At 41.8% G+C, this 26,146-nt stretch overlaps 2 protein-coding genes and 1 long non-coding RNA gene across 14 annotated transcripts in view; 2 read left to right on the forward strand and 1 right to left on the reverse strand.

The window, feature by feature from the left end:
• The window catches only part of LOC126490560 (zinc finger protein 561-like), a 38,070-nt gene extending 25,299 nt beyond the window's left edge, over positions 1-12,771 (forward strand). For 2 of the 6 annotated variants that reach the window (XM_050125577.1, XM_050125578.1), the window contains one exon: positions 1-5,210. In XM_050125577.1, coding sequence (XP_049981534.1) covers positions 1-1,413 — 1,413 coding nt within the window. In that variant the 3' untranslated portion in view covers positions 1,414-5,210. Of the gene's footprint in view, positions 7,365-10,284 lie in introns of those variants that run through there. The other 4 variants (XM_050125575.1, XM_050125573.1, XM_050125574.1 and 1 more) reach the window with 4 other exon arrangements.
• Positions 7,153-26,146, forward strand: part of LOC126490561 (zinc finger protein 426-like) — a 24,682-nt gene continuing 5,688 nt past the window's right edge. The window contains exons 1-5 of one of the 7 annotated variants that reach the window (XM_050125580.1): positions 7,294-7,364; positions 10,285-10,338; positions 22,739-22,858; positions 23,810-23,892; positions 25,447-25,573. In XM_050125580.1, coding sequence (XP_049981537.1) covers positions 22,834-22,858; positions 23,810-23,892; positions 25,447-25,573 — 235 coding nt within the window. In that variant the 5' untranslated portion in view covers positions 7,294-7,364; positions 10,285-10,338; positions 22,739-22,833. Of the gene's footprint in view, positions 7,365-7,396; positions 10,339-18,215; positions 22,859-23,809; positions 23,893-25,446; positions 25,574-26,146 lie in introns of those variants that run through there. The other 6 variants (XM_050125585.1, XM_050125584.1, XM_050125581.1 and 3 more) reach the window with 6 other exon arrangements.
• The window catches only part of LOC126490563 (uncharacterized), a 5,641-nt gene continuing 3,793 nt past the window's right edge, over positions 24,299-26,146 (reverse strand). The window contains exon 4 of the long non-coding RNA XR_007589198.1: positions 24,299-25,181. This is a non-coding gene — a long non-coding RNA (uncharacterized lncRNA). The remainder of the gene's footprint in view (positions 25,182-26,146) is intronic.

Below are 26,146 nucleotides of genomic sequence, written 5' to 3' on the forward strand. Positions count from 1 at the left end.
GTACCTGATTCAGCCCTTCCTCAACAGTCAGGAAACCACAGTGAAGGTGACTTGTGTGACTCTAAGCCATGTGGAGAAGTGCTGGGTGAACAATTATGCCTTAACCCAGAGGTGAGCATGCAGAGCCAAGGATACAGTGCTGAGTGTAACTGGTATGGGAAAGACATTCTTTCTTTGCTCAAGGAAACCTCTACTGGACAGAACATTTCTGAGCTTAATCAGTGTGGAAAAATCTTCAGTCTGACGCCAAACATCATATACCCGAGCACTAGCACAAATGAGAAACCCTTTGAATGCACAGACTATGACACAGTCTTTTTTAATCAGCCATACTTTCAGGCAGATATGAGGCCTCAGAATGGAGGAGAACCATTTGACTGGAATAAATATGGGAATGGTTTTATTCATCCCACAAGCTTTGCTATGCATCTTCCAATTCTCAATGCAAGAACCCCCTACAAATTTGAGGAATGTGGAAAGGATTTTCAATATTTTGCATGCCTTAATAATCCCATGGGAATGTGCACTGGAGAAAAATTCTGTGACTGCAAGGAATGTTGGAAAGCCTTCACGGTTTCCTCACACCTAACTCAATATGTCTCAATTCATACTGAAGAAAAATCCAAAGTATGTAAGATATGTGGGAAGTCCTTTGCTAATTTTTCTCGACTTTCTGCACATGTAAAAACTCATAATGAAGAAAAGCCCTTTGTATGCAAGGAGTGTGGAAAGGCCTTTAAAAATATGTCATACCTTAATGATCACGTTAGAATTCACACTGGAATAAAATCATACAAATGTATGGAATGTGGGAAAGCCTTCCTTCGATGGTCAGGCCTCACTGAACACATAAGAGTTCACACTGGGGAAAAGCCTTACGAGTGTAAGGAATGTGGAAAAACCTTTTCTAGATCTACTCAGCTTACTGAACATATAAGAACACACACTGGAATCAAACCTTATGAATGTAAGGAGTGTGGGAAAGCCTTTACTCAGTACTCAGGCCTTGCCACACATGTACGAATTCATAGTGGAGAGAAGCCCTTTGAATGTAAGGAGTGTGGGAAGGCCTTTACCAGGACCTCTGGCCTGATTCATCATGTGAGAACTCACACAGGAGAGAAGCCTTTTGAATGTGTTCATTGTGGGAAAACCTTCATAACTTCCTCCCATCGCACAAAACATCTGAAAATTCACAGTGGCGAAAAGCCCTTTGTATGTAATGTATGTGGGAAAGCATTTATATATTCCACATCCCTTAACATTCACATGCGAACCCATACTGGAGAGAAGCCCTATATATGTAAGCAGTGTGGGAAAGCATTTGCTGTTTACTCACGTCTAAGGAAACATAGCAGAGTTCACACTGAAGAGAAGCCCTATCAATGTGAGGGTGTGAGTGTTACTATTTAGCCCATCTATTGCCACCTTTAAATATTGACAGTGACACCAAAGATCATCAAGTTAGTCTTAGCTGCTTTGTGTGGGTTGTAATGGCTCACATTGGCCTTAGACACCATCCTAATTTTATGAAATAGGATTATTTAGGTGCCCCCTCAAACTTTTCTTCTTTTGGGCAGTTTTGAGGATTGACCTAGAATATTACACATGCTAGGCAAGCACTCAATCACTGAGCTACATCCCTGGAACCTTTTCATGAATATCTGAATCTGAGCATTTGTGGGTCATAAATGAGGCCAGTATACAAGATGGCCTCATTCTGATGCTTGACTCTTAGTGATTATAACATTTCTAAATGCTATGAAATAATGAAACAGATTGGATCCTTTTGTGGGTTAGTATCTTTTCAATGTGAAAATTCACAAGCCAAGGTCATATAGGACAAGTGTGGATTGTGGAAAGACACAATCCAGGCAACTACTCTGACCCCACTGATTCCAGTAAGCATCCCAAGAATTAGTCCTCATCCGTTCTTAGTAGCCAATCTATTTACAGATATTATTCCTGTGTTCCGTCATAAAATTCAGAAAGTACATTCTATCCTACCTTTTGGACCTGTTTCTGATTGAAGTGGCAGTAACTTTGTTCTCAGTGTGGTTGAGATTGATAATCTGAGGGCTTTATGGATGCTAGGTAAGTGCTCTGCTGCTAAGCCGCATCCCTCGCTGGCTCTTAACAGATTTCTCAGTTACTGTAATGTGGGTTAGCTGAGAGTTTAACAACTCCCTCTTAGCTTCAGTGGTCTCTCCTTTTACATTTTACTAAAAGTACTCAAGAGGAATCAGGTTGTTCCTTTTGAATTACAGCTGTCACATAAATTTCCAGTTTTATCACAATTTCTAGCTTCACACAAATTACAAGAATAACAGTTCTGCATTACATATGTAATGTCCGTTTTTTACCATTACACATTACTGATTGGTTTTTCTTCATGTTCCAGTAACATGTTTCTCCTTCCTAAGGGAGTCCTCACCAGAATAACCTGTACCTATCCCTCAGTTTTTAAGCTACTTGTATCTGTTTTAAGTGTGTTTTACTGCAATGCCTCAGTATCATAAAACACCATAGCCAGCACTGGCAAAATGGCTCAGAAGGTAAATGAGCTTTACCTGGTTTAAATGAAATCAGGAACTGAGTTCGATCCCAGGACCCTGTCTTGTGAAAGGAGAGAGTGAGCTGCCGCTTTGTCCTCTGCTTGTACATGCATGCCACGGCTTTCACACACACCACACAGGACAGCAGAAACCGAGGTCTGCACATTCACTCTAAAGGAGTGGTATGGGGTCCGCATGACGTATATCTGTATTACTGTATGTTCTCATTAGCTCACCACCTTCTGGATAAAATTTTAGGGCTGTGGATTTAGCTCAGTGGTAAAAAGTCCTTGCCTAGCATATGCAAAGCTAGTTTTTATCTCCAGCCCTGGACAGATAATGTACAGCAAATTATTTCCTCATACAAGAAGAGCATGGGCGCTAGTGCAATGGTTCAGAGGGAAAAGCTCTTGCCATGCAAACGTGAGGACCAGAATTTGGATCCTGTAACTCCAATGCTTGGGAAACAAGATGGGAATGGACTCATCAGGTGATTTAGGTAACTAGGTTACTTGAATCCATGAGCTTCAGTGCAGCAAGAGACCCTGCTTCAATAAATAAAATGGGAAGTGATTGGGGACACCTGATAGTATCTTTTGGCTTTCACATGCCACATGCACATGTGTAAACACACCAGCATGCACATACACACACATTAAAAAAAATAACAGCATGCTTGACTCTGGTGCAGACTCGTCCTGGCATGCGATCACTTTTACATGACAAAGCCTGAGATGAGGCTTTTTTCCTCTTCTGATAAGATTGCAGCCTTGTTGGGTGAGGTTTCCACTTACTACCCTCGACTATCAAATGAAATTCTAAAGACCCTACCTGGACAATCATGTGCGGTGTATATTTAACCAGAATTTGAGAGGGTCAACAGTACATATAGATTCTTTTGATTTACCAGATAGGTAGTCATATCTGTAGATAATAATGGTATTTTTTTCTATTTTAGTTGTTTTTTTTTTTTACAGAAATGAGTATGATGTCCAGGACACTAGTGAAAGTAGTAAAAGCATATTTTTCTGTAGAATTATAATGATATATGCTCTCCATTATACTGATTTGCTTATTAGATAGAAGGGTGTTTTTAATATCTGAATTTTGCATAATGATTTTATAGTATTTCTTTATTTGTGAAGTAAAATTCCTCTTGGATTCATGAATTGCTTTTCCCATGTCCTCTGATGACCATACTCATTTGCTGGTAAGAGTAAAGTACCTAGGATTTCCTTGGTTCATAATGCCTAATAAATACTGGAATGAGTAAAAAGGACTCTAAAATAAAGGCAGTCATTTATTAATAGTGATGATATATTAGTTGTTTTATATTAACCTTAAATTCCTAGATATATCCAACTTGGACATAAGGATCATTTTTGTTTTGTGTGATTGCTGGGGACTCAAACAAACCCAGGACTAGCAAGCACTCTGCCACTGAGCTACAATTTAAGCCATTTACTCACATAAAGATTATCATAGCTGTCCTTGAGTAACATTGCATAGAAGTCCTCCTTGTGCAAGAAGAAATGGAATATGGAACAGTAGAGTGCCTGTTTAGCAGTGTTCAAGTCCTCAGCACCACCAAAACAAACTTTACAATTAACTGCCTGGTTTTAGCTGTAGATTAGAACAGTGTCACATACGACAGTGAAGTGTATTCCTCACTTTTCTAAATCCCCAATTTGTTGAGTGCTCCTGAGCTAGAATAATTGATACTTTTGGGTACCTGTATTCTGTCTTCTTAAATTGTTCGGAATCTTTTATGTTTATAGGACACCTAATATTTACAATATTATTTAAAATTTTTTTGAGTATATTTTTCTTAGGTATGCTTTCATTTTGACATATGAAACAAAAATTTATTTTTTCTTGTATTCCTAATATTTCCTGGTTGTATAACTAATTTTACTTTGAGTCTATCTTCATTCTGCAGTGATTTCTTGTATTTACATTGAGTTAACCTTGAAAGTATCCAGTATTCTTTTGGACTGTATCTGTCTCAAGCAGAGTGTGTTGACACACACTGTAATCTTAAGGATTGGAAGCCAAGGCAGGAGGATCACAGATTTAAGGGTAGCTTGAGCCTAGGCTACTTTGTGAAACACTGTTTTAAAAATACAAAAGCCTGATTAAAATAGAAAAAACAAAACCAAATGCAACCAGAGGTGGAGTTGGGGGCCTGATAAATAATTTGGGAGGGCAAAATTGTCTTGAAATATTTAAACTTTCTGATTTAGGTTTATTCCATTGACTCTGGTAGGTATTTACATGGCTATATATAAGCTTTCTTTTTGTATCCTTAGTTACAAAAATTTGGGGGGGGGTGCTAAGATTCAAACTTAGGGCTTTGCACATGCTAACCACTGACTTATATCCCAGTTGTAGATGTCTTTTATACATACTTTAGTTGAAGTTTAAAACTCTGAATACTTGAAAAATCCAGATTAACAATTCTTTTTAGACCATTATGTATAATGCAATTAGTAACAAATTGGAATTTAAGCAACTTGTTTTTCTTCTGTATTTGTTGCATGTACCTTCTCTTTGTAATGATGTTTTCATTGAAATTTTACCCAGTGCTTGAAATTTATGTACTCCATTTGCTTTTAGTTGCTATTCTAAAACATTAAATTCAGTTTTAAAATAAAATCTGTTAATATTGTTTCTTTCTAACTGAGTTTGCATACAGCCAACTTTATCTTCCTGAGCATCACAGCTGCAGAGACCTACACTGCCATAGAAGAAAGTCAAAGTAACAGAATTGATGTTATAGAGGATTTATTAGTAATAGATTTGCAAAAGGTGAATTTAGCTAAGGAAGTACTGCTGCCCCCCCTCCCTGAAATACCCCAAGTATGTTACTCAAGCCTGCTAGATAAATGCAAATTCGCAATGCTTGTATGTAAATGTTTGTTCACCAGGACTGTCTGAGTCAGCCCTTAGTCCATCTCCAAAAATCATACCTTTAACAGGCAGGTGCAGGGGGCAGCACAGGGTCACAACAGATAACAGCTATAAGTTCTGTTCTTGAGAAAAGCATAATTCTGCCAGAAGGAAAAGTACAATACTGGCATGCTTCAATAATTTTGGCAATATTTTTGCTGTGTGAGTCTTCCCACCTGCTTAGGTGGCCAGACTTGCAGTCTCCGGTCTCTGTTTAAATGTTTGAAATGAAACCTGGGGCTGGGACCTAAAAGATTTAAGGATGACAGTGTATAAAATACCCTAAGGTGTACATAAATTAGTGAAATTGTCTACTTGATGCCAGCTCTTGCTTGGGCGATAGCCCCATTTGGCAGTGTGATTTAGTAAAGAGCTTTTACTTCAGTTTTAAGTATGCAGTGGTTTCTTGTGGGGAAATCATATTGGCATATTGTTTCTGTGGCAACACAAGCCCCTGACTGAACAAATCCATGGTGGGGACTGGGGGGGGGCACACAAAATGGGTCTCTTGACAAAAGGCCCATTACATCCTGTGAGAGATCACAACCATAAATCTTTTGAAGTTCATCAGAAGGTGGAATAATCTTTCTTTTTATGACTCACTTAAACCAATAGAAGTCAATAAAATTCAGTTCTAAAGGTCCCTCAGTAGACTTCTAACTTTGCAGTTCTCAGCTACTGAACTGTGGGGTTGAGAAATAAACTGGCTCTTCATGTCTCAAGGGAGCATCAGTATTCCACAGTGTAGAATCCTCTGGATGACGGTATTCACTGAGATGACAAGGTTTGAGTTCATCTTAGGCACCCAGGGCATTTATCAGAACCGGGAATTAAGAAAACAGTTGCTGGGAAAGATTCAGATAGGGTTAGGAGAGTGCTAAAACCCCAGTAGGTTTCCCACTCAAAAACCTCTAGCATCTCAAATTCCTCCCAGGGGTTCCCGAACCTGGTGGAATGGGGTGACGTAGGGTCGATCTGTAGGTTGCAACCTACCAAAAGCAATTTCAACACATTGAGAGGTGCAGATAATGGCAGAAGCGACACTGTCTTCTGTTCCTACTCAAATGAGCTCTGGAAAGCAAAGGTTTTAACGCGAGGGAGGCAGGCAGAAAGTTTCTGATGAGCTTTCTTTGGGCGGGGTCTGCACAGGAAAGCCTGTGGTGGAAGCGCTTACATTACAGGGCCAGGGTGCCACAGATGACTTCCGCTCCGGTCCACAGCCTAGGTTCTAATTCTATATTGTCCACGAGGCCACCACTGGCCTCCAGTTCCCGCTGTGAAGCCACTACAGCACCTCCGCCCTAACTGCAAAGAAACCAGAAATCGTACAACAAAGTAGGATCCGAGCTCAGCCTTTGCAGCAAACGATGCGCGAACGGAAGTGACGTAATTCCGCACCCTCTCTTCCGGTGGCTCTCTGCCCTGAGTTGTTCCCTGGAGAGCTGTGGCCTTTGTGAGTTCCGCAGGACAGGGACTCCCTGCAGGTTGATGGGGAGATTAGGCCAGGGTGCTGAGCTCTGCTCTACCCGCCTCGGCGCCTCCGGACGTGGCCAAGTCTGAGGCCTCTCGGGCTGTCGGTTCCCCGGGGTGGGAAAGACCGCAAAGGGCGCGTCCTGGCTGTGTCCGCAGCTCCCGCTTTTCAAAAGCCGCCAGAGCAACTTTTATGGAAAAAAAAAAAAAGCTGGTTGTTTTGTTTTTGTTTGTTTTCTCAGAAGGGAACGAATTTTCGCTGGAGTAGTTGGAGTGACCAGCGTCATAAACGTTGTGATTTCAGCGCCTTTGGTGAGCACTTAGTGAAAGACGCCTTTTGGAAAAGGCCGTATTCCTTTAAAGAAAAAAAATTAGAAACGAATTTCTCGGGTGAGAACTTGACTCCTATTGTTGGTCTCTCGTGTGTGTGTGTGTGTGTGTGTGTGTGTGTGTGTGTTTTATTTTGCCCATTAGCTTCAGATAGACATACTTTTTAGTTATTTAGAATATACTTCTTGTGAGTAAACGTTGGTAGACCTCAGGTCCACTTAAGAAAACCCGGTGTCTGTGCATGCCTTAAATCTAAGGATGCAAGAGGGGTTCTAAGAATTCCAGGCTGGCCTGTTGTATATAGAGAGTTCCAGTCTGACCTGTGCTACATAGTGAAACATTGTTTCAAAAAACAAGCAGAAATCCAACAAGCAACAATAGTGAGCTGTTCTGTTCATCTAAAGTTCTAGAACTGTGTTTGTTTCTCCATCCCTTTTACACCTTTGCTCTGGTGATTAGATCCAGGGCCTTGTGCATGCTACACAATTTTTTTCTTGGTTCTTAGGCCTGTTCAGCACCAAACTGCTTAAAAATGTGGACCTCACAGAAGAAGTGTGGAAAAGCTTTATGAAAAGTTGTAGAATTAACTGTTAAGATTGATAAATTAGTGTTTTATTTCTTATAACACGTCCCCCCCCCAATTTCTCTTTTAAAGAAAAATCTTAAATGTACTTGCATGTTTGATGATCCAGACGTGTTGTGGTGCATCCACCTCTTTGCAGAAGTTTGTTTGCACGTTCTTCTAATAGATAAATATATTGTATGATGATTTGTTTGCTAAGACGTAAACTGAAAATAAAGGGGGATGTGGCAGGGTTGTGGTGGCACACACCTTTAATCCCAGCTCTTGGGAGGCAGAGGATCTCTGTGAGTTCCAGAACAGCTAGGGCTACAGAGAAACCCTGTCTTGAAAAACAAAACACAATTACTAGATTTTGATCAAGAAAAGCTAAAGAACAGTTGGGTATGCAGCTGGTAGAGTTTTGCTCATTATGTACAAATCCCTAGGTTGACTCTCTAATACCACACATAAACTGTGTGTAGTAGCCCTGTAATTCCACACTTAATCCATAGAAGCAGGAGGATTAGGAGTTCACGGTCGTCCTTAGTCATATTGTAAGTTGTTAAGCCAACCCGAATCACGTAAGATCTTGTCTCTAAAAAAGAAAAGAAGAAAGTTAAAAACCGGTTGGGAATATAGCTCAGTGGTAGAACACTTGCCTAGCATGTGTAGCCTTCGGCTCAGTTCCCAGCACCACAAAAAATAACTGAAAATCTATCTGATCTATAAACATCTGATCTATAAACATTCGAAATTCTCCACATTGTTTAAACAACAATGAGAAGAAGAAGCTTCTGGGTGTTTGGAGGTGTATGATCTCTTCATGATTTCTATGTTGTGCTGGACTTGGTGGCAGACACCTGCAGTCCCAACAATTGAAAGGTAGAGGCAAGAAGGAGTGTCACTGCAAGTTTGAGGTCCCGCTGAGCTACATACCAAAACCTTGTGTCAAAAAATAAAACCAAAAGATGTCTATATTATACTTGTTTATAAGCCATAACGATTTCCAAGCAAGCTGTCTGCAGTAGCAGGCAAGCTGCCGTACATGGTGAGCAGCTAGACACAGCATTCTGCTTTTCTAAACTTTGAGGCATGGAGTTCAGGCTAAGTCTTAAGCTTATTATTGGCTTTGGTTGGCTTTGAATTTACACTCCTACCACTCACCATCCCCAGGCGCTGGGTTCGTAGTCACATCTTGCTTCCGGTAAGTTCGGGTACTACAGCTTTCCATTGCCAACTCCAAGATTTCAAAAGATGTGTGGAAGATAATTTGTAGATGCTCCATACTTGGATTGTATTTTATTAGGGAGGCATCCATTTCTTGTGGTCCTAACTTTGGTGCTTGCTACAGACACTGACCATCACAGCACCTGGCTTGTTGGCAGTGCTGGCAGTTGGAGCCAGGAACTTGGGTTTGCTAGGCAAGCACGCTGCACCAAGCCACACCCCAACACTTGGCTTTACAGATGTTTTTCCTTATAGTTTAACAAGAGGAATGTCTTGTGCCCCAGCTCTCACCCCACTTAGTTTTTTTTAACATCATTAGTTAAGTGCAGTAAATACTTGTCCCTGCCCTTTTTCTTTTAATTTTAGAAACGTATTGTTTTATTAGTATGTGTGCATGCTAATACCTCAGTGATGGTGACATGGTTGTTGTCAGAGGACAACTTTGTGGAGTTGATTCTTTCCTCTTATGTGGGTTCTGGTGACTCAGTTCAGAAAGACAGGCATATGCTGCAAGTGCCTTTAGCCAGTTTGCCAGCCTTCTTATGCCCCCTTTCCTGTTTTTATGGAGGTGTATTGTCACTCAGGTCAGGAGACATGTACATTTTATTTTGACATACATTAATTTTTCCCCTTTTCCCAGGTCTTTTACCTATATAGCAGTTTCTGAATCAATCTGTCTTAAACTTCATTTAAAACTTATTCTGGGAAAAGAAGAAACAGAATTTTAGTTTAAGTACAAGACATTTGTTTTGACAAGGGAAGTCCCTTGGCCATTTCAAGTGAATAAGAGCACTTGGCTGTACTCTGAGAAGCTGTGTTTGCCCTGGTGGCCTGTAATTCAGTGCTTGGGGACCTGAGGCAAACAAACAAAACCATGGAGTGTTATAGATCTGCACTACTAGGACCGGGGAAACTGAGGCAGGAAGTCACAAGTTGGAGGCATTCCATAGTGAGAGTCTGTGTTGAATCTCTGTTGTTTCTGGTGTCATTTAACGTTTGCTTTGCAGTCTTGTTCTGGTGAATCATTCTTTCTCTGCCCCTTCCCTCCAGTTCCCTCCTGTCTCCTTTCCCAAGCAGCATTTTTGCTGGCTAGGAACTCAACTGAGTAAAATAAAGGGGTTTTTAAACATTAAGTTTTAGCTTTTTTTTTTTTTTTTAATTTTTCTTATTTGATCTTGCTGTGTTTTGTAGGCCAGCCTTATCCTCCTTCCTCCTGCCTCAGGCTCCTGAGTATTGTAAGTACAGGTATGTCCACCTTGAGTTAATGATTTCAAAGTGAGTCCCATTCAAGAGCTTATAATAACAATGTAATTTAGTAGATTATGTGACTACATCAGTCTTTACATTTTCATTTACGGTTGTTGAGATAGATTCCTGCTGTGTAGCCCTAGATGGCCCTGAGCTCACTATGTAATCCATGTTTTCTCTTGTTCCTGCCTCATGACTACTGAGATTTATATAATCCTATGTCTGTGTTTTAATGTGAACAATATAAAGTGAATATATGATAAATTTTATCATGTGTAAGTAAAGTAATAAAACAGTTTCTATATTGTGATCTAATTTAAAATTCAAAATTTATACAATTTATTTCCATAGGTCAGATAGATACATAGATAGTACCTTGCAGTGGATTACTACAGCCTCAGTTATGGTTCTATAATCAAAGCCCCCATATACAATATTGAATATTGCTCTAATTTTATCCAATCAACAACTTGTAAACATATTTTACTTATATATTGGCTAATGTTTTCCTTTTCGTGACTATTTCTTTTTATTTAATTTATTTTTGTTTGTGACATGGGTGTGTGGATGGAGGTCAGAGGAGAGCTGTGTAAGGTTGGTTCTCTCCCTGTCCTTCCCCTTGATGTGGGTTCTAGGGATGGCGTGGCAAGCCCTGTACTCACTGAACCATCCCACCAGCCCCTCTGTCTATTTCAAGAGCTTGTTAGCGCTAGTGTGCCTCACTCTTCCAGTGTGAACACAGTATACCTTCACGGACGCCTTTGAGGCGCCGCAGCAACTTTGTCGTCACACATAGGTAGTCCATTCAGACAACATCTTAACTGCATACACTTTCCTAGGTTGGGTATGACATTGGTAGTACCTTTCAGGATTTCATTTGGCACGCTTGGCTTTTGCATTTATTTTATTTGTGTGTGTGTGTGTGTGTGTGTGTGTATGTTTGTGTAGGGGTGCTTGTGTGTGTGTGTGTGTGTGTGTGTGTGTGTGTGTAGGGGTGCTTGTGCTCATATAGAAGTGCCACAGCATTTTTGGAAATTGACTGTTAAAAGTCTCTGGGTTACAGGGTTAGAACTCAGCTTTTCACTGAACCATTTCACTGGCCCTGGCACACTGTTAGTTACACACACACACTGGCCCTGGCACACTGTTAGTTACACACACATAAAGTGCAACATCTTTTACTCACTCCTCCTTTCCTCTTATTTTTAATTACAGTTATTGGAGGGGTGTTGAGATCAGGGGGCAGCTTGTGAGAGTTGGTTCTCTCCTTCACCCTGTGGGCCTGTGAGGATTGACAGTGGGCACCTTTTTCTACTGATCCACCTTGCTGGCCATGCTGTGTTAGTTCTGGTGGGAATACATCCTTTATTTTAAAATTTTATTGATAAATTGAAACTAACAGCTAATCCTGTTAGTGCCCTCGATACTTCTTCACTGTAGAGGTTTTATCAGTATTTCTCCTGCCTTGTGGATTATCTGTCCCAAATAACCTTTTGTTGCCTTACTCTTCTGATAGAAGAAACTGACTTTCTCAGCTTTGGGTCATACATTAAGACAACAAATGACATACCTGCCAGGCTGTCTAAGAACAGGTTATCACAAATGCTGAGTCTTTGATTTCCATACCCAGCTGTCCAGGTTGTGGATATTAAGGCTCCAGCTGGTGTTGAATCAAATCTGGGCTCTCTTGTAAATTATAGCTGTGGAAACAATGGCTCCCAGTACTCAGGTGGAGGTCTCTCAGACTCCAAGGCTTTCCAAGGAGCAGCTGGGGTTTGATGTGTGCATAGCAACGAGGGTTTGTGTGCTGTAAGGAGAATACTGCTGCATTATGATGTCGTGCAGCTCAGTATGATCCTGCTGCTTAATAAGGCTCAGTGCAGGAGCTAGCACCCCTGCTCAAACTGTCGAGTGCATTGTTGGCCTTCGCATTAAATGCTGTGTCAGCCAGCTATCCTGTTCTTACGTGTAAACTGTGGAGCAATTGTTAAGCATATTCCCCTTTGTTAGCTATACTATCATACTCAGTTTTGTTTTGAGACACAACTCGGGCTGGCCTTGAACTCCCTGTGTCGCTGAGGATGACTCGTGGACTTTTTGTTTCTACCTCCTAAGTGCTGGGAGTCCACATCTGTGTCTATGCTTTACTCACATTACTACATCCTGTGAGTACATTTCCCGCTTTATAATAGCATCTTTGGTCTCAACTGGGGCCCCCAGTAAGCAGCACATATATTTCTCTTTGCTCATTTTCCCATGTTTTCCATAATGTAACCAAAACCCAGTGTATATAGTAGTCTCGTGAGTTCTTTTCTCAATGGGTGCCTCCCTCCATCATCTGTGGGTTACTGAGGAAAATGAACAATATAATGGTTCCTTATCTATAGGAGAGACTTTCTTTTTTAATAAATGTGTTTTAAAATCATTTAACTATTTGTGTATTTTGTGAATATATACATGTGTATTTTTATGTGTTTAGATGCATACATGGAACTCAGAGGTCAACATTTTTATCTTCTGCCTTCTTGAGATAGGGCTTCTCATTAAAACTGTAGCTCATCATTTCAGCTAGACTATCTGGCTAACAAGTTTCTGTCCTATACCCCCCAGCACTGGGGTTGCAGACGTGTGCCAACCTATTGGGTTTCACATGGGTGCCAGGGTTCACACTCAGTGTCCTCATGCTTACACAGCAAGTGTTTTGCTCACCGAGCCTTTCCCCAGGTCCCATGAGTGATACTTTCTAAGAATGTCTGTAGCGACCTCAAACTATAAAGGGTATAGAACTCTGTGTGTATCATTCTCTGTGATTAATTTATAAATTCGGTACAATAACAGATGAACAGAAATAACTAAGAAATTGAATAATTTCAACAATATACTATAATAAAAGTTAAGTAAATATGGTTTCTCTCAATATTTTATTGTCTCATCTTTTTCAGACTGATTGATTATGAATAACATACTACCATGTAAATTTGGAAGCAATTAATATATTTAGTTCTGTGTTACAGGATGTATCATAAATAAAAGCCTCAAGTATTTACACCAATTCAACATCTTTTTTTTAATATTTATTTATTTATTACGTATACAATATTCTGTCCGTGTGTATCCCTGCAGGCCAGAAGAGGGCACCAGACACCATTACAGATGGTTGTGAGCCACCATGTGGTTGCTGGGAATTGAACTCAGGACCTTTGGAAGAGCAGGCAATGCTCTTAACCTCTGAGCCATCTCTCCAGCCCCCAATTCAACATCTTTTGTCAAAATCAAGCCATAGATTCCAGCTAACACCTTATAGTAAATACTGTTTGGGAATTCCTCAGTGGCAACATGAAATCTGGCCTGTCATACAACGTGCCCGTGCTGCTGTTTTCATTTCTTTCCCTTGAGAGTCCAATATGAATATGGTGTCTATTGATCTTATTCGCTCCTCCCCAGCTTCTCCAGGTCAGTTCCCATCTCCCTTCCCACCCAGCTTTTCTGTTTCTGCTTCTTCCTCCTCTTCATCTCTCATCTTGTCCGATTTGTGTAGCCCGAATACTCCATCCACTGAATTGTGGACAGCCTACAAGAGGTCACACTTTTATACCCACAGCTGATTCCTACTGTAAGCTGCCATTCATCCTCTGCTGGGTGTTAGACGTCACGCCACCTTTCCGCTATGTGCTGGGATTTTGTCTGGCTTGAGCTTGCAGAGGTCTTGCTCATGTTACACAACCACTGTGAGTTCATTTGTGCAAGTGCCCTGGTGTGTCTGGAAAACACTTTCATTATAGTCATTGTGGCCTTTCTACTCTCTCTCGATTCCTGAACCTTGAGGGAAAGGGTGTCATATAGATGCCTCACCAAGGGCTAAGCACTCCACAGCTTCTTAGTCTCTGCAACATGACCAGTTGAAGATCTCTGTGTTGATTGCGTCTACTGCAAGAAGTGTCTCTGATGAAGATTCAGAGACGCACTAACTGTGGGTATGGTGATAAGTCATGGGTTTATTCATTTATGTCTATTTAGTACAGTGATAGTGGTAGGTTTCCTCCTAGGGTCTGTGGCCTATTAACCACAGGTTCTTGCCTCTGATAATGGGTATGGGTTCCATCTTGTGCAGATGGTCTTAAATCCAACCAGAAAGTGTTTGGTTACTTCCATACATTTGTTCCACTAGTGGCTGCATCAGTGGGCATATCATGCCAGGGTGGTCATTATTGTAGCTTTGCAGATTTCACAGCTGGATAAGATCGGTCATTCCGGGACTGGAGAGATGACTCAGTGGTTAAACGCACTAGCTCTTCTTCCAGATCACCCGGGTTCAATTCCCGGCACCCACACGGCAGGTTACACCTATCTGTAATTCCAGATCCAGGGCGTTTGACATGATATCCTCACACAGACATACATACAGGCAAAATACTAATGAACATAATATAAAAATAAATTACATATTAAAAAAAATTGGCGATTCCTCCTTTTCCCCAGTAGCAAGCCTAGCAGCAATATAAAAACCAGTCAGTAGGGATGAAGTTTCCAGGTTAAGAGAAGTTTGCTTTCTTCATGTTCTGTGACTCAAGTATGTGGTGTCTTCAGCAGTAGGGTCTTATTCTCCAGTTCTGAAGGGTAACCAAGAGCAATGGCAATAGTCTAATGTTTGGAGGTCTGTGCAGCACCACCCGAAGAGGTAATCCATTCTTGGCACTGAGTTTTTTGTTAGACTGTGGTATATCCAGTAGGGACATTGTTGCCTGGTTACAGGGTAATTCTATTTAAACTCTTTTTATGTAAGTATATATTTTAGGAAGGTAGGCATCTATATAATGCTTTTAGAAGACTTTTAATGTCTTTCTCCATACTCCCTCTTCTACTCTGCCATCCCATCCCTACCTCATTTAACCTTTGTGATGTGCCAGTTAACTTAATTGTAAACTTGTCCACCTGGAATCACTTGGAAAGAGAGTCTCAGTAAGGAACTGTGTAAATCAGATTGGTGTAGGGCATTGTCTTGATTGTTAATTCCTATAGGGAGTCCCAGCCCTTTAAGGGTGCTACCAGTCCCTGGTTTGGAGCTCTGAACTGTATAAGACAGAAGAGCAAGCAAGCAAGCAAGGATTCATTCACTTCTCTGCTCTTGCTCGTCAGTGTGAAGTGAATAGCTGCTTGAATTCATGCCTAGATTCCCCCTTGGTGACAGACTATAGTCTCTAATTGTAAGCCAGATAAACCCATCATCCTGAACATTGCTTTTGGTAAGATTGTTTAGTTCAGGGCCTGCGGGAGGCTCAGTGCACAAAAGCACTTGTCATCCAAGACTTGGAACCTGAATTTGGTCCCTGGAACCCACAGTAGTGGAGGAGAGAACCAGCTCCTGGAAGTTGTCCTCTGACCTCCCATGTGCGTGCCTATACATGCACACACAATAAAAAATATTTAAGTCTCTAGTGTTTATTGAATGATTATTCATAGATGGGATTTTTGATGGCCACAATGGAAGGAGAGAGAGTGCCATTCCAGCTGCATCCTGCCATCTGCATGTTTGTTATTGGGCACAAACAAGGATGCTCCAAAATTTTGTTTTAGTAGCTAATGTTTCCAACACTTAATCTTGACCAAATCACCACAGGTATATAATTCTACCACTACAGAAACTGAGAAGAGAGTAGAAAGTTCAAGACCATCCTGGGCTATCAAGATTGAGAACATGTTGGTCTTAGATGGAGGTGCCTGGTTTATTTCTTTGGATGTTGATGGCGAAATGGAGTGTCTGGTTATGGACTGGGTTCCAAACCCTGTCGTGTGTCTATTGGTACTTTTTCTAGTTATATGGAATTCATTTTGCCTTTTGTTGTTCGTTTTTCAAGGTTGGCTTTAATCTTACAGTATAGCCAGGAATGACCTTGAACCAGGCCTCTTGCCTCTCCCCTCAAATAGTAGGAATCTAGATGTACTTTGTCATACATGACTCTCCAGTTAGATTTATAAACCCGTGGGAGCTAAATTAGTCTGTTCTGCTCATCTTTTATATCTGCATAACCCAGGCGACGAGTGCTAGCTTCCCAGTGCTGCTTAAAGTACCGAGCTGTGGTGCTGGAATGATGACTCCGCAGTACTTGCTGTTCTCCCGGAGGATCCACGCCAGGGTGTCAATAATTTTTTTTAAGATTTATTTATTATGTATATAGTGTGTGTATACCTGCAGGTCAGAAGAGGGCACAAGATCTCATTATAGATGGTTGTGAGCCACAACCATGTGGTTGCTGGGAATTGAACTCAGGACTTTTGGAAGAGCAGGCAATGCTCTTAACCACTGAACCATCTCTCCAACCCAACCATCAGTAATTCTAGTTTCAAGGTACACCTTTTTGGCCTCCACAGGCACTGGACACATGTGGTGTGTGTGCTCTTTTGTGCACATGTGCGATGGTGCGCGAGCACACACACCACACAAATTGAGTTACGGGGAATAAAGGTGCATCTATAATCCTGGCACCTGGGATGATCAAAAAAAGAAGACCAGTAAGGTGGCTCAATGGTAAAGGTGCTTGGTGCCAAACCTGACCTCCTGAGCTCAATCCTTGGGAGCCACATGGTGGAAGGAGAGAACCAACTCCCCAAAATCGTTCTCTGATCTCTGCATGGGTGCCATGGACCCCATACCCACACATATAAACAGTAGTAGTAATAACTTTAAAAAAGGGTAGTGAGATGGCTCAGTGGGTAAAACTTATGGGTAAAAATTGCTGTGTGAACTTGATCTTAATTTAATCCCTTGAACCCACAGTTGGAAGAGAATCAGCTTCCCAAATTTGTTTGCTTACCTTCTGTATACCATGGCACATGTCCCTGCACACAGGCGTGTGTGCGTGAGAGTGTACACACACACAATAGTAATATAGAGGACCATTGAGATGGCTCAGCAACTGAAGGTGCCTGCTCCCAAGTCTCGACAGGCCGAGTTCAAACTCTGTTTCTGAATGTTGCCCTCTACCTCCACATGTTCAGTCATAACCAATTCCCACAACACACAATAATAAATAATACTATTATTATTGCACTTTTAGACCAAAACCCACTAACAGTTCATGTTGTGGGGGTGCTAGAAAGATGGCTCAGCAGTTAAGAGCACTTACTGCTCTTGCAGAGGACCAGTGTTTTGTTCCCAGCACCCACGTGGTGGTTTGTAACCCTCTGTAACTCCAGTTCAAGGGGAATCCAATACTTGGAGTTTTCTAACTTGGGTACCAGCCATACACATAGTGCACATACATACATACATGCAAACAACTCTCAAGATACATTTGGAAAAAAAACTTATTAAAAAAGAATTCATAGCTGGGTGGTGGCATATGCCTTTAATCCCAGCACTCAGGAGCAGAGGCAGGTGATCTCTGAATTCAAGGCCAGCCTGGTCTACAGAGCAAGTTCTAGGATAACCAGGGCTACACAGAGAAACCCTATCTTGAAGAACCAAAAACAAAACAAAACAAAAATATAAACAAAAACAAAAACAAACAGCAAAGCAAAACTCACATTGGACGCTGGTGTGTGCAGCCAAGTCAAGCTGTGCTGTGGTTAGTGCACAAACAAGGTATCGTTCTCACCCTCCCATTCTTAATATATTTCCTGGAAACTTAAATTTATATTGTGTTATGAAAATCATTTAATTAAATCTAGTTAGTACTTAGTTGTACAATTTCAGAAGGATCTCTAATTGCCCTGGTGGGAATAAAGGTATTCTAAAGAGAAACTGGTGACTACCCCCCCCCTTTTTTTTTTAAATAGACTTTCAAAAGCATATACTCACTTCAGTTTTTATTTCTGAAAGATTTTTATGTTGGGAGAAGGAACAGGCTAGGAGCCAGTGTGGGTGGATAGGGTGGGGCCGGAGAGGGGGTTGTATCCTGGAAAGAGGTCAGATCGTATCGCAGCAGGGACAGAAGCCTGAGCTACCGTGACGAGGGGAACTGCACACTTAGCAGAACTGCTTGGCTGTGCATGTCTCTTGCCCTCGATTTAAATCTGAAGTTCATGTTAGGATCTTAGACACAGGCTTGGAGGTACAAAACACTGGAGCTTTTTGTTTTGCTGATGGTACAGTCACCTTTTTGGTATATATAAAAATTGTTTTTGAGACAGGGTCTCTAACCACTGTGTAGCTCAGGCTGGCATGGAACTTATTATGCAGACCAGCCTGGCCTGTAACTCACACAGCTCTACCTGCCTCTGCCTCATGAGTACTGAGATTATGATTTTTTATCTTTATTTTATGTGCATTGGTGTGAAGGTGTCAGATCACCTGGAACTGGATTTTTAGACAGTTGTGAGCTGCCATGTGGGTGCTGGGAATTGAACCTGGGTCCTCTGGAAGGGCAGTTAGTGCTCTTAACCGCTGAGCCATTTCTCCAGACGCCATGAGTACTGAAATTAAAGGTGTACACAACTATACCCAGCTTATAAGCATTTTTAGAGGTGGTATGAGGTTTTGCTTTTCATGAAATACTAAGGTTTAAAATGTGTACCTAACCCATAATCATACAAAATGTACATAGCACATTTTTCAAGGCAAGTTCTTAATTCCAGAAGATAATATTAATATATTTTCCAGGGTGTTTTTTTAAAAGATTAATTCATTTTTATGTGCATTGGTGTTTTGCTGCTTGTATGTCTACATGAGGGTACCAGATCCCCTGGAACTGGAGTTACAGACAGTGTGAACTGCCATGTGGGTGCTGGGAATTGAACCTGGGTCCTCTATGAGAACCATCTCTCCAGCCCCCGGGTGTTTTCTTAAATAGAAGATAGTTCAAATATGATGAGAGCAGGGAGCTCTAGGCATGGGGGTAGAAGTATTTACCAGGTGAAAATTGACACAAAGTCTTAATGAAGAGTGTATGTTCTGGGGCCAGAGATGACTCCGCGGGGTGATAACCTGAATGTGGTCCTATGACATGGTGGTGGAAGGTGAGAACAACCCCAGAGAGTTGGCCTCTGACCTATACATACATACACACACATGCACATTGGTGCACATGCACACACAAACACACACTACTACTATGCATTGTTGACAAACACGGCATAGAAATTCTCAGGCACTTGCTGCCTCTGAGAGAGAATGGGTAGTTTCTGTAGCAGCTTAGAGACATTAACCTAACTTATATCCTGGGCCATTTGTTTGGGGTCATTGAGATAAAAGGTGACACCAGCATCCTGCTAGATAGTAAGCTTTATAAACACCATTTGTCCTTTCTAAGATTGGTGCAAGAAAACCCATTTTTAATAAAAAGGGAAGAAGAGATTGGCCATTTGGGGTGAGATGCCACAGTTAAGCTAAGAGTTACGCTTTTGTTAAATAACAGGGCATCACAGGGCACTGGAGCAAGAGAAAGGAATTTCTGGCTTTTTTGCCTCCGCAGTCAACATTTGGAGAAGACCAACAGCTTGTCCCATTTTCACTGCGTATTATTATATCTGGTAGACAAAAGAAAACAAATGCTTGATTGGGAGCCAGGCATTGTGGTACAGACCTGTAACCCAAGTACTTGGCGGACTGAAGCCAGAAATCACAAATTCAAGAAGGAACTGGAAAGGGAAGACTGTGGGCTTTCTGTGGAGGTGCTTTTATCTTGTTTAGGAATGTGTTAGGACATAAGCCTTTATTAAAACCCCAGTGCATATTTAAGATGTGTACACTTGAACTGAAGAGTTGGCCCAGTGAGTGAGAACACTGTGTACAGCGCGAAAAACAGTTCAACCCCCAATATCCATGGCATAGTCATCTGTGTACCTGCAGGCCCAGTGGTGTGACAGGCAAAGGATTGCCGGGGCTCGCTGGCTACCAGTCAGCTGGGGGTCCAGTGAGAGATGCTGTCTCGGTGGAATGTGGTGGGAAGGGGTAGAACCGGACGTCCCATGTCCCCTAGGCTTTGTGCACACGACATATGCTTCCCCTCTTCCCACAAAGATGTGTTTGACTTAATTATATCTTAGAGTCAATATTTTAGTCTGATCTATGGATAGGGCCTGTGTAAGGTTTCTGTGAGTATATAATTTGATTTATCGATAATGAACTGTGTAACTATATAATTTGGACTGCTCTTTAGGGTTTGATTCATTGATGAGTGCCATTAAATTTTAACAAAAATGCTTTTTATATTTTTGGTTGCGAACCTAGGATTTAACGGCTGAGCCATCTCTCCAGTCCACAGAATTATTTTTAAGATACATCATGCTTAATGATGAAATAAAAGGAGGGCTGGGGATATAAATCATTTGGTATAGTGTCTAGCATGCACAAAACTCTGGGTTTGATCAGCATTGCCACATCCACTGGGCATGGTGGCACACATCTGTGTTAACCCTAGCACTTGAAAAATGGAGGCAAGGGGATTAGAAGTGCAAGACCAACCTTGGCTACATCGTGAGTTTGAGGTCAGCCTAGGACATGAGACCTTGTTTTATTTTTTGCTTTTTTGTTATGTTTTGTTTTTTAAAAACAACTTGGGAGGAAGAGACACGTGATCCCCAAGTTCAAGGCCAGCCTGGTCCATAGAACAAGTTCCAAGTTAGCCAGGGCCATACAGAAAACTGTCTCAGGGGAAAAAAAAAAAGAGGAAAAGGAGGAAGAGGAAGAAGAAGGAAGAAAAGTGTGAAAAGGAAATTAAAGCAAACTGGTGAAAAAATTAAACACTATGAAACACTATTCCTAAATGATAATAATAATGATAATAATAATAATAATAATTTTGTTTCAGGCAGGCAAACAGGAACCCTAAAACAAAAACTTAAAAGATGGTTCTCTGAAAAGACCCGTAAAAAAGGTGTTGAACAGATCTAATTTTGCTCTAGCCATCCCTGTGCTAGGGGGAGAAGGCTTGAGTTTCTTACCAAGACCTTGCTGAGGTTGCTTACTGCTTAAATTATGATTTGAGAGTCCCCCTGCCCAAATACCTTTACATTTAAGATGGAGATATAGCTCAGTTGTAGAACTCTTGTCTATCCTGCATGAATCTTCATCCTCCACACCTGTCAAACAGGATCAAATACCACCACCAAGATAAATCTACCTGAAAACAAAAGGATTATTTTGGGACCATAAAGATGGCTCAATTTTCAAGTACATTTGCTGTAGATCTGAGCACTTGTGTATCAAACTACGTTCAATTAACATCTGTAACTCCAGTCCTAAGGAGGATGGAGACAGGAGGACCACTGGAGCTGAGAAAACGTGAGCCCCTGGTTCAGGGAAACACCCCACCTTAAATGAATGGGCGGAGAAAGATGGGGTGGGGCATAGAAACCTTCCGGCCTCTGCATGTGCACATTTACAGAAGGCATACACACAAATAAGAAAATAACCATCTGCTTGTTGTACATATAGTTTTCCCACTTGTTGAAGATGAGAGCAAGTTTGCATAGCAATGAAAGAAACCTTTACCTGCCCCTAAGTCCTGCATCATCGTTTCTGAACCAGATGATAAATGAGCAATCGCAATGCTCTCTGAATATAGATCCTTTCCTGTTTTGTTATGTTTTAAATTTTCTGATTATTTTCTTTGTGTGTATGATGTGTGCTGTAGGGAGAAGGGTGCTTTCCACCTTTACATGGGTCGTGGAGATCAAACTCAAGCTGTGAAGCTCATTGTCTGGACACAAGTCCCTTACCTGCTTAGTCATTTTGCCAACTCCCTGTTATTTTGAGGCAAAGTTTAGATCCCTGCTAGCTTTGAACTCACAGCCATTTCCCTGGTGCAACCTCTCAAGGGCAGGCATGTTTGCAGGGTTTTCTGTTCCACCAGCCAGCTCTCAACCACACAGAGACTTGTTATTAATTGTAAATGCTCGGCTGATAGCTTAGCCTTGTTACTAACTAGCTTTTTCTACGCTCTATCACATGGTGGTGCTTTTTTTTTAGCACCGCATGTTCATCTCCTGCTTCCTCTGCATCTCGCTGGTGACTCTGCCCATCTTCATCCCCATTCTCTCTTTTTGTCCACAAGTCCTGCCTAACCTATGCCTGACTAGCTATTGGCCATTTAGTCCTTTATTAAATCAGTGAGAGTCCTTTATCAAACCAATGAGAGCAACGAATATCCAGTGTGCAGCACTGGCATTACAGGCTTTGAATATAGATCTTTTAAGGGCAGTTGTATTTACTGTGAAGGGTGATTATAACGATTAATTGAACACACGGACACACACACTCCTTGCACAGTTGCTACATAGCATTCCTCAGTAAATTGCAGCTAGTATCACTAGAATTGATGTTTCAGAGAGCACTGTGTGTAGTGGTCTTCCTATGTACTTCCTGCTATAGTTAATGTATAATTGATAGGTATTGTCTAAGTAACTGATGTTAATTAGTGATTGATACTGCAGAAACGCTGATGTTTGTGCACAACAGGCAATGGAGAGTGCCACTGTCCTCTGAAACCAGCTGCACTACAGTGACGGCAGCTCCAGTGAAAGGAATATCCAGACCCACTTCTGCGTTACAGGATGGCAGCCACTGACTTTTCCCACGGTAAGGCCCTAGGAATTGAAAACAGGTTGAAACCCACTTGCTGGCCCACAGGAATATTTGTGGCACCTCTGGGGTAAAGGTGCAGTCTTCATTATATGTTTTATAGTCATGATAAAGTACATTTTTTAGATTTTGTTTATTTTTATATGTATGTTTGTTTATGCATCGTGTGTGTGTGTGTGTGTGTGTGTGTGTGTGTGTTTGTGTAGTGCCTATTGAGGCCAGAAGAGGGTATCAGATCTCCTGGGACTGGAGTTGTGAGATGCCATGTGGGTACTGGGAATTGAACCTGAGTCCTTAGCCACTGAACCATCTCTCTATCCCCCAACACTTTTCTTTTTTGAGATGGAGTCCCATGTAGCCCATGGTGGCCTTGAATTTGCTAGGTAACTGATGATGGCCTTGAATTCTTGATCCTTTTGCTTCCACCTCTTGAGCTGGGATGACAGGTGTGCACCAATTATACCCATTTATTCTAAGATGGAGCCTGGGGCTTCATGCTCTCCAGGCGAGTACTGCACTGACTGAGCTACAGTTCCAACCCTGATAAAGTGGCGTCTTCAGGGCACAAAGCTTCCTTCCTTATGAGATGAAGATGCTACTAATAGACTTGCCCTAGTAAGAAGCATTCCTTGCATCCTTCTTTCAGGTTGTAGATGACACAGGACTGTGCTAGCATTCTTTAGCATGTAGGGATGGGAACGGGCTCTCAAATGTGTGTGAGTGTGAGAGAGAGAGAGGTGGGGAACAAATGAGGGAGAGAGGAAGGAGAGAGAGAACAATATTGAGAGGCACAGAACAAGAAAGATGGAGACCAGGAGGGAGGGAGGAGACGTCAGTCTATAGTTAGATTGATGATGTGAGGCTTTTGTACTAGGGTGGAATGACTCCTGTGCTTTCGGATGAGACTCTGCACCACTCAGTATTCATACCTGCTTCCTTTTCCATGAGATCTTTCAGGGGACTCAGTCTGCCTTCAAGAAGAGAAGGTATCAGCACAAAGGATGTTGACTGACTGCCTGACGAATTATCAGGTAAAAAGATACACACATGCACACACATTCAAAACATTCCACCTACAGACAATTTCCTCTGAACAAACTTGTCTCTAGAGCTGTTTACAGCAAATAGAGCTTCACTCACCTAAGGCTCTGGCTTCCCGGGGTAGAGAACCTGGCATAGTTTGTCTTCTGTTGCCATGATAAAAACCATCAGTTTACAATTCTCAGATCATAATCCAGCCCTGAGAGATGTCAGTGCCGGAACTTGAGGCAGGAACTGAAGCAGAGACCAGTGATGGAATCTGTTTACTGTCTCATGATCCTGACTTGCTCAGCTACCTTTCTTAAACACACCACACTCACCTGTTGGGGAATGGTACTTCCCACGGTGGACAGGGCCTTTCTTCATCAATCAGAAATCAAGAAAATGCCCAAAGGCCAATCTGATGAAGGCAGTTCCTCAATTAACACTCCCTATTCTCAGGGAATAGTTTGTGTCAAGTTGCCAGTGATTATGACAAAACCTTTCCTATTAAGTGAGTTGGAAATTTACAGTTAATCTTGATCTTAGCTTTACGTCCATGGTGTCAGATCATTTTTCTTTTATTATTATGTTTGTGTGTGTGTGTGTGTGTGTGTGTGTGTGTGTGTGTGTGTGTGTAGAGCACATGCCACAGTGTGTGGATTCAGAGGACAACTGCAAAAGTCAGTGCTCTACTTGCATCATGTGTGTCTGAGGTCCACACTTGGTCATCAGTCTTGGCAGCAAGTAACGTTACCCACTGAGCCGTCTTGCTGGCCCCTGACCAACTGGATGTTTCTTCCTTTTTTGAGTTCCCTGGCAGATGATAAGGTAGATGAGATAGCCTCCTTTTCTAAGATATTTATTCACGTATACACACTCATCACATCTTTAGGAGGTGCTGGCTACTGTGTCTAATACCGAGAAATACCATGATGTTCTTCTGTACTCTTGGTACCAGTTCCTCGTCAGCAGTGACATTTAACTTGAGGAAATAAGAGAGCAAGAATAAGGCAGAAGACGGAGCTCAGCGGTAGAGTTCTTGCTTAGCATGCTCAGTCAGGGTTCTGGGTTCTGTCTCCAGCAAGGTAAAAAGGTGGCTGGGGTCCTTGATGCCTCAGTGGGTAAAGGGCTTCGTACAAATAGAGGGACCTGAGTTTTGAGACCCAGTACCCATGTAAAACTTGGCGTGGCTGCTTATGTCTGTAATTTCAGGGTTGGGGTGGGAACGAGTAGATTCCAGGACTCACTGATCAGCCAGTCTAGCCGAAACAGCAGTTTCCAGGTTTAATTAAAAGGCCTGTCTCAGAAAATAAGGCGAAGAATTAACTGAGGAAGTCATCCCACATGAACTTGCACAGGCAAGTGTTCCTATCAGTTTACATGTGTACACACCATGCACACACACACGTGAGTTTAAAGAGGAGTTTGTAAAGCCACTGGACCTTGGTGTTAGAGACCAGAGAATTTTCTTAGATGTTGGGTTCCACTTCCTCATCCTCCCATGATCATTAACAAAGATCTTAATTGGCTAAGACCAGCATGGCATGTGTTCAATATTTCAGGAGTTGGTGAACTTTGAGGATGTGGCTGTGGACTTTACCCAGGAAGAGTGGACCTCACTGAAGCCATCCCAGAGAAGCCTCTACAGAGACGTGATGCTGGAGAACTACCGGAACCTGGCCACAGTAGGTGAGACTGCTATTGCTCCCTGCAGCCTCCCATGGACTGACAGTGTTTCAGGAATGGTGGTGGTAGCTCTGAATAAGATACAGCCCCATCCCTAAATGCATATTTTGTTTTTTGTTTTTGTTTTGTTGTATTTTGAGACAGAGAGTCTCATTGTAGCCCTTGCTGGCCTGGAATTGAGATGTAAAACAGGATCACCTCAAACTTACAAATATTACCCTTGCCTCTGTCTTTTGAATGCTAGAATTAAAGGTGTATACCACCTTAAATACGTTTTAATGTACTGGGGTGGTTCTCAAAAAGTCCAAGATCTCTATATATTTTGCTGGGTGGTGGTGGCTCATGTCTTTAGTCCTAGCACTCAGGAGACAGAGGCTGGCAAATTTCTGAGTTTGAGGCCATCTTGGTCTGCAGAGTGAATTCCAGGATATCCATGCTACTCAGAGAAACCCTCCCTCCCCCCCCAAAAGAAAGTATATATTTTCCCTCTCTCCATTGATAGGCTAAATTAGAAACCTCAGTGTATAATTTTATATCATTTGTGTGTCAATAAATTCTCTCAGAGTTCAAGAGATG

Source organism: Alexandromys fortis, unplaced genomic scaffold (assembly GCF_014885135.2).
Source record: "Alexandromys fortis isolate MF-2015 unplaced genomic scaffold, M_Fortis_MF-2015_v1.1 scaffold_242, whole genome shotgun sequence".
Taxonomy (NCBI): domain Eukaryota; kingdom Metazoa; phylum Chordata; class Mammalia; order Rodentia; family Cricetidae; genus Alexandromys; species Alexandromys fortis.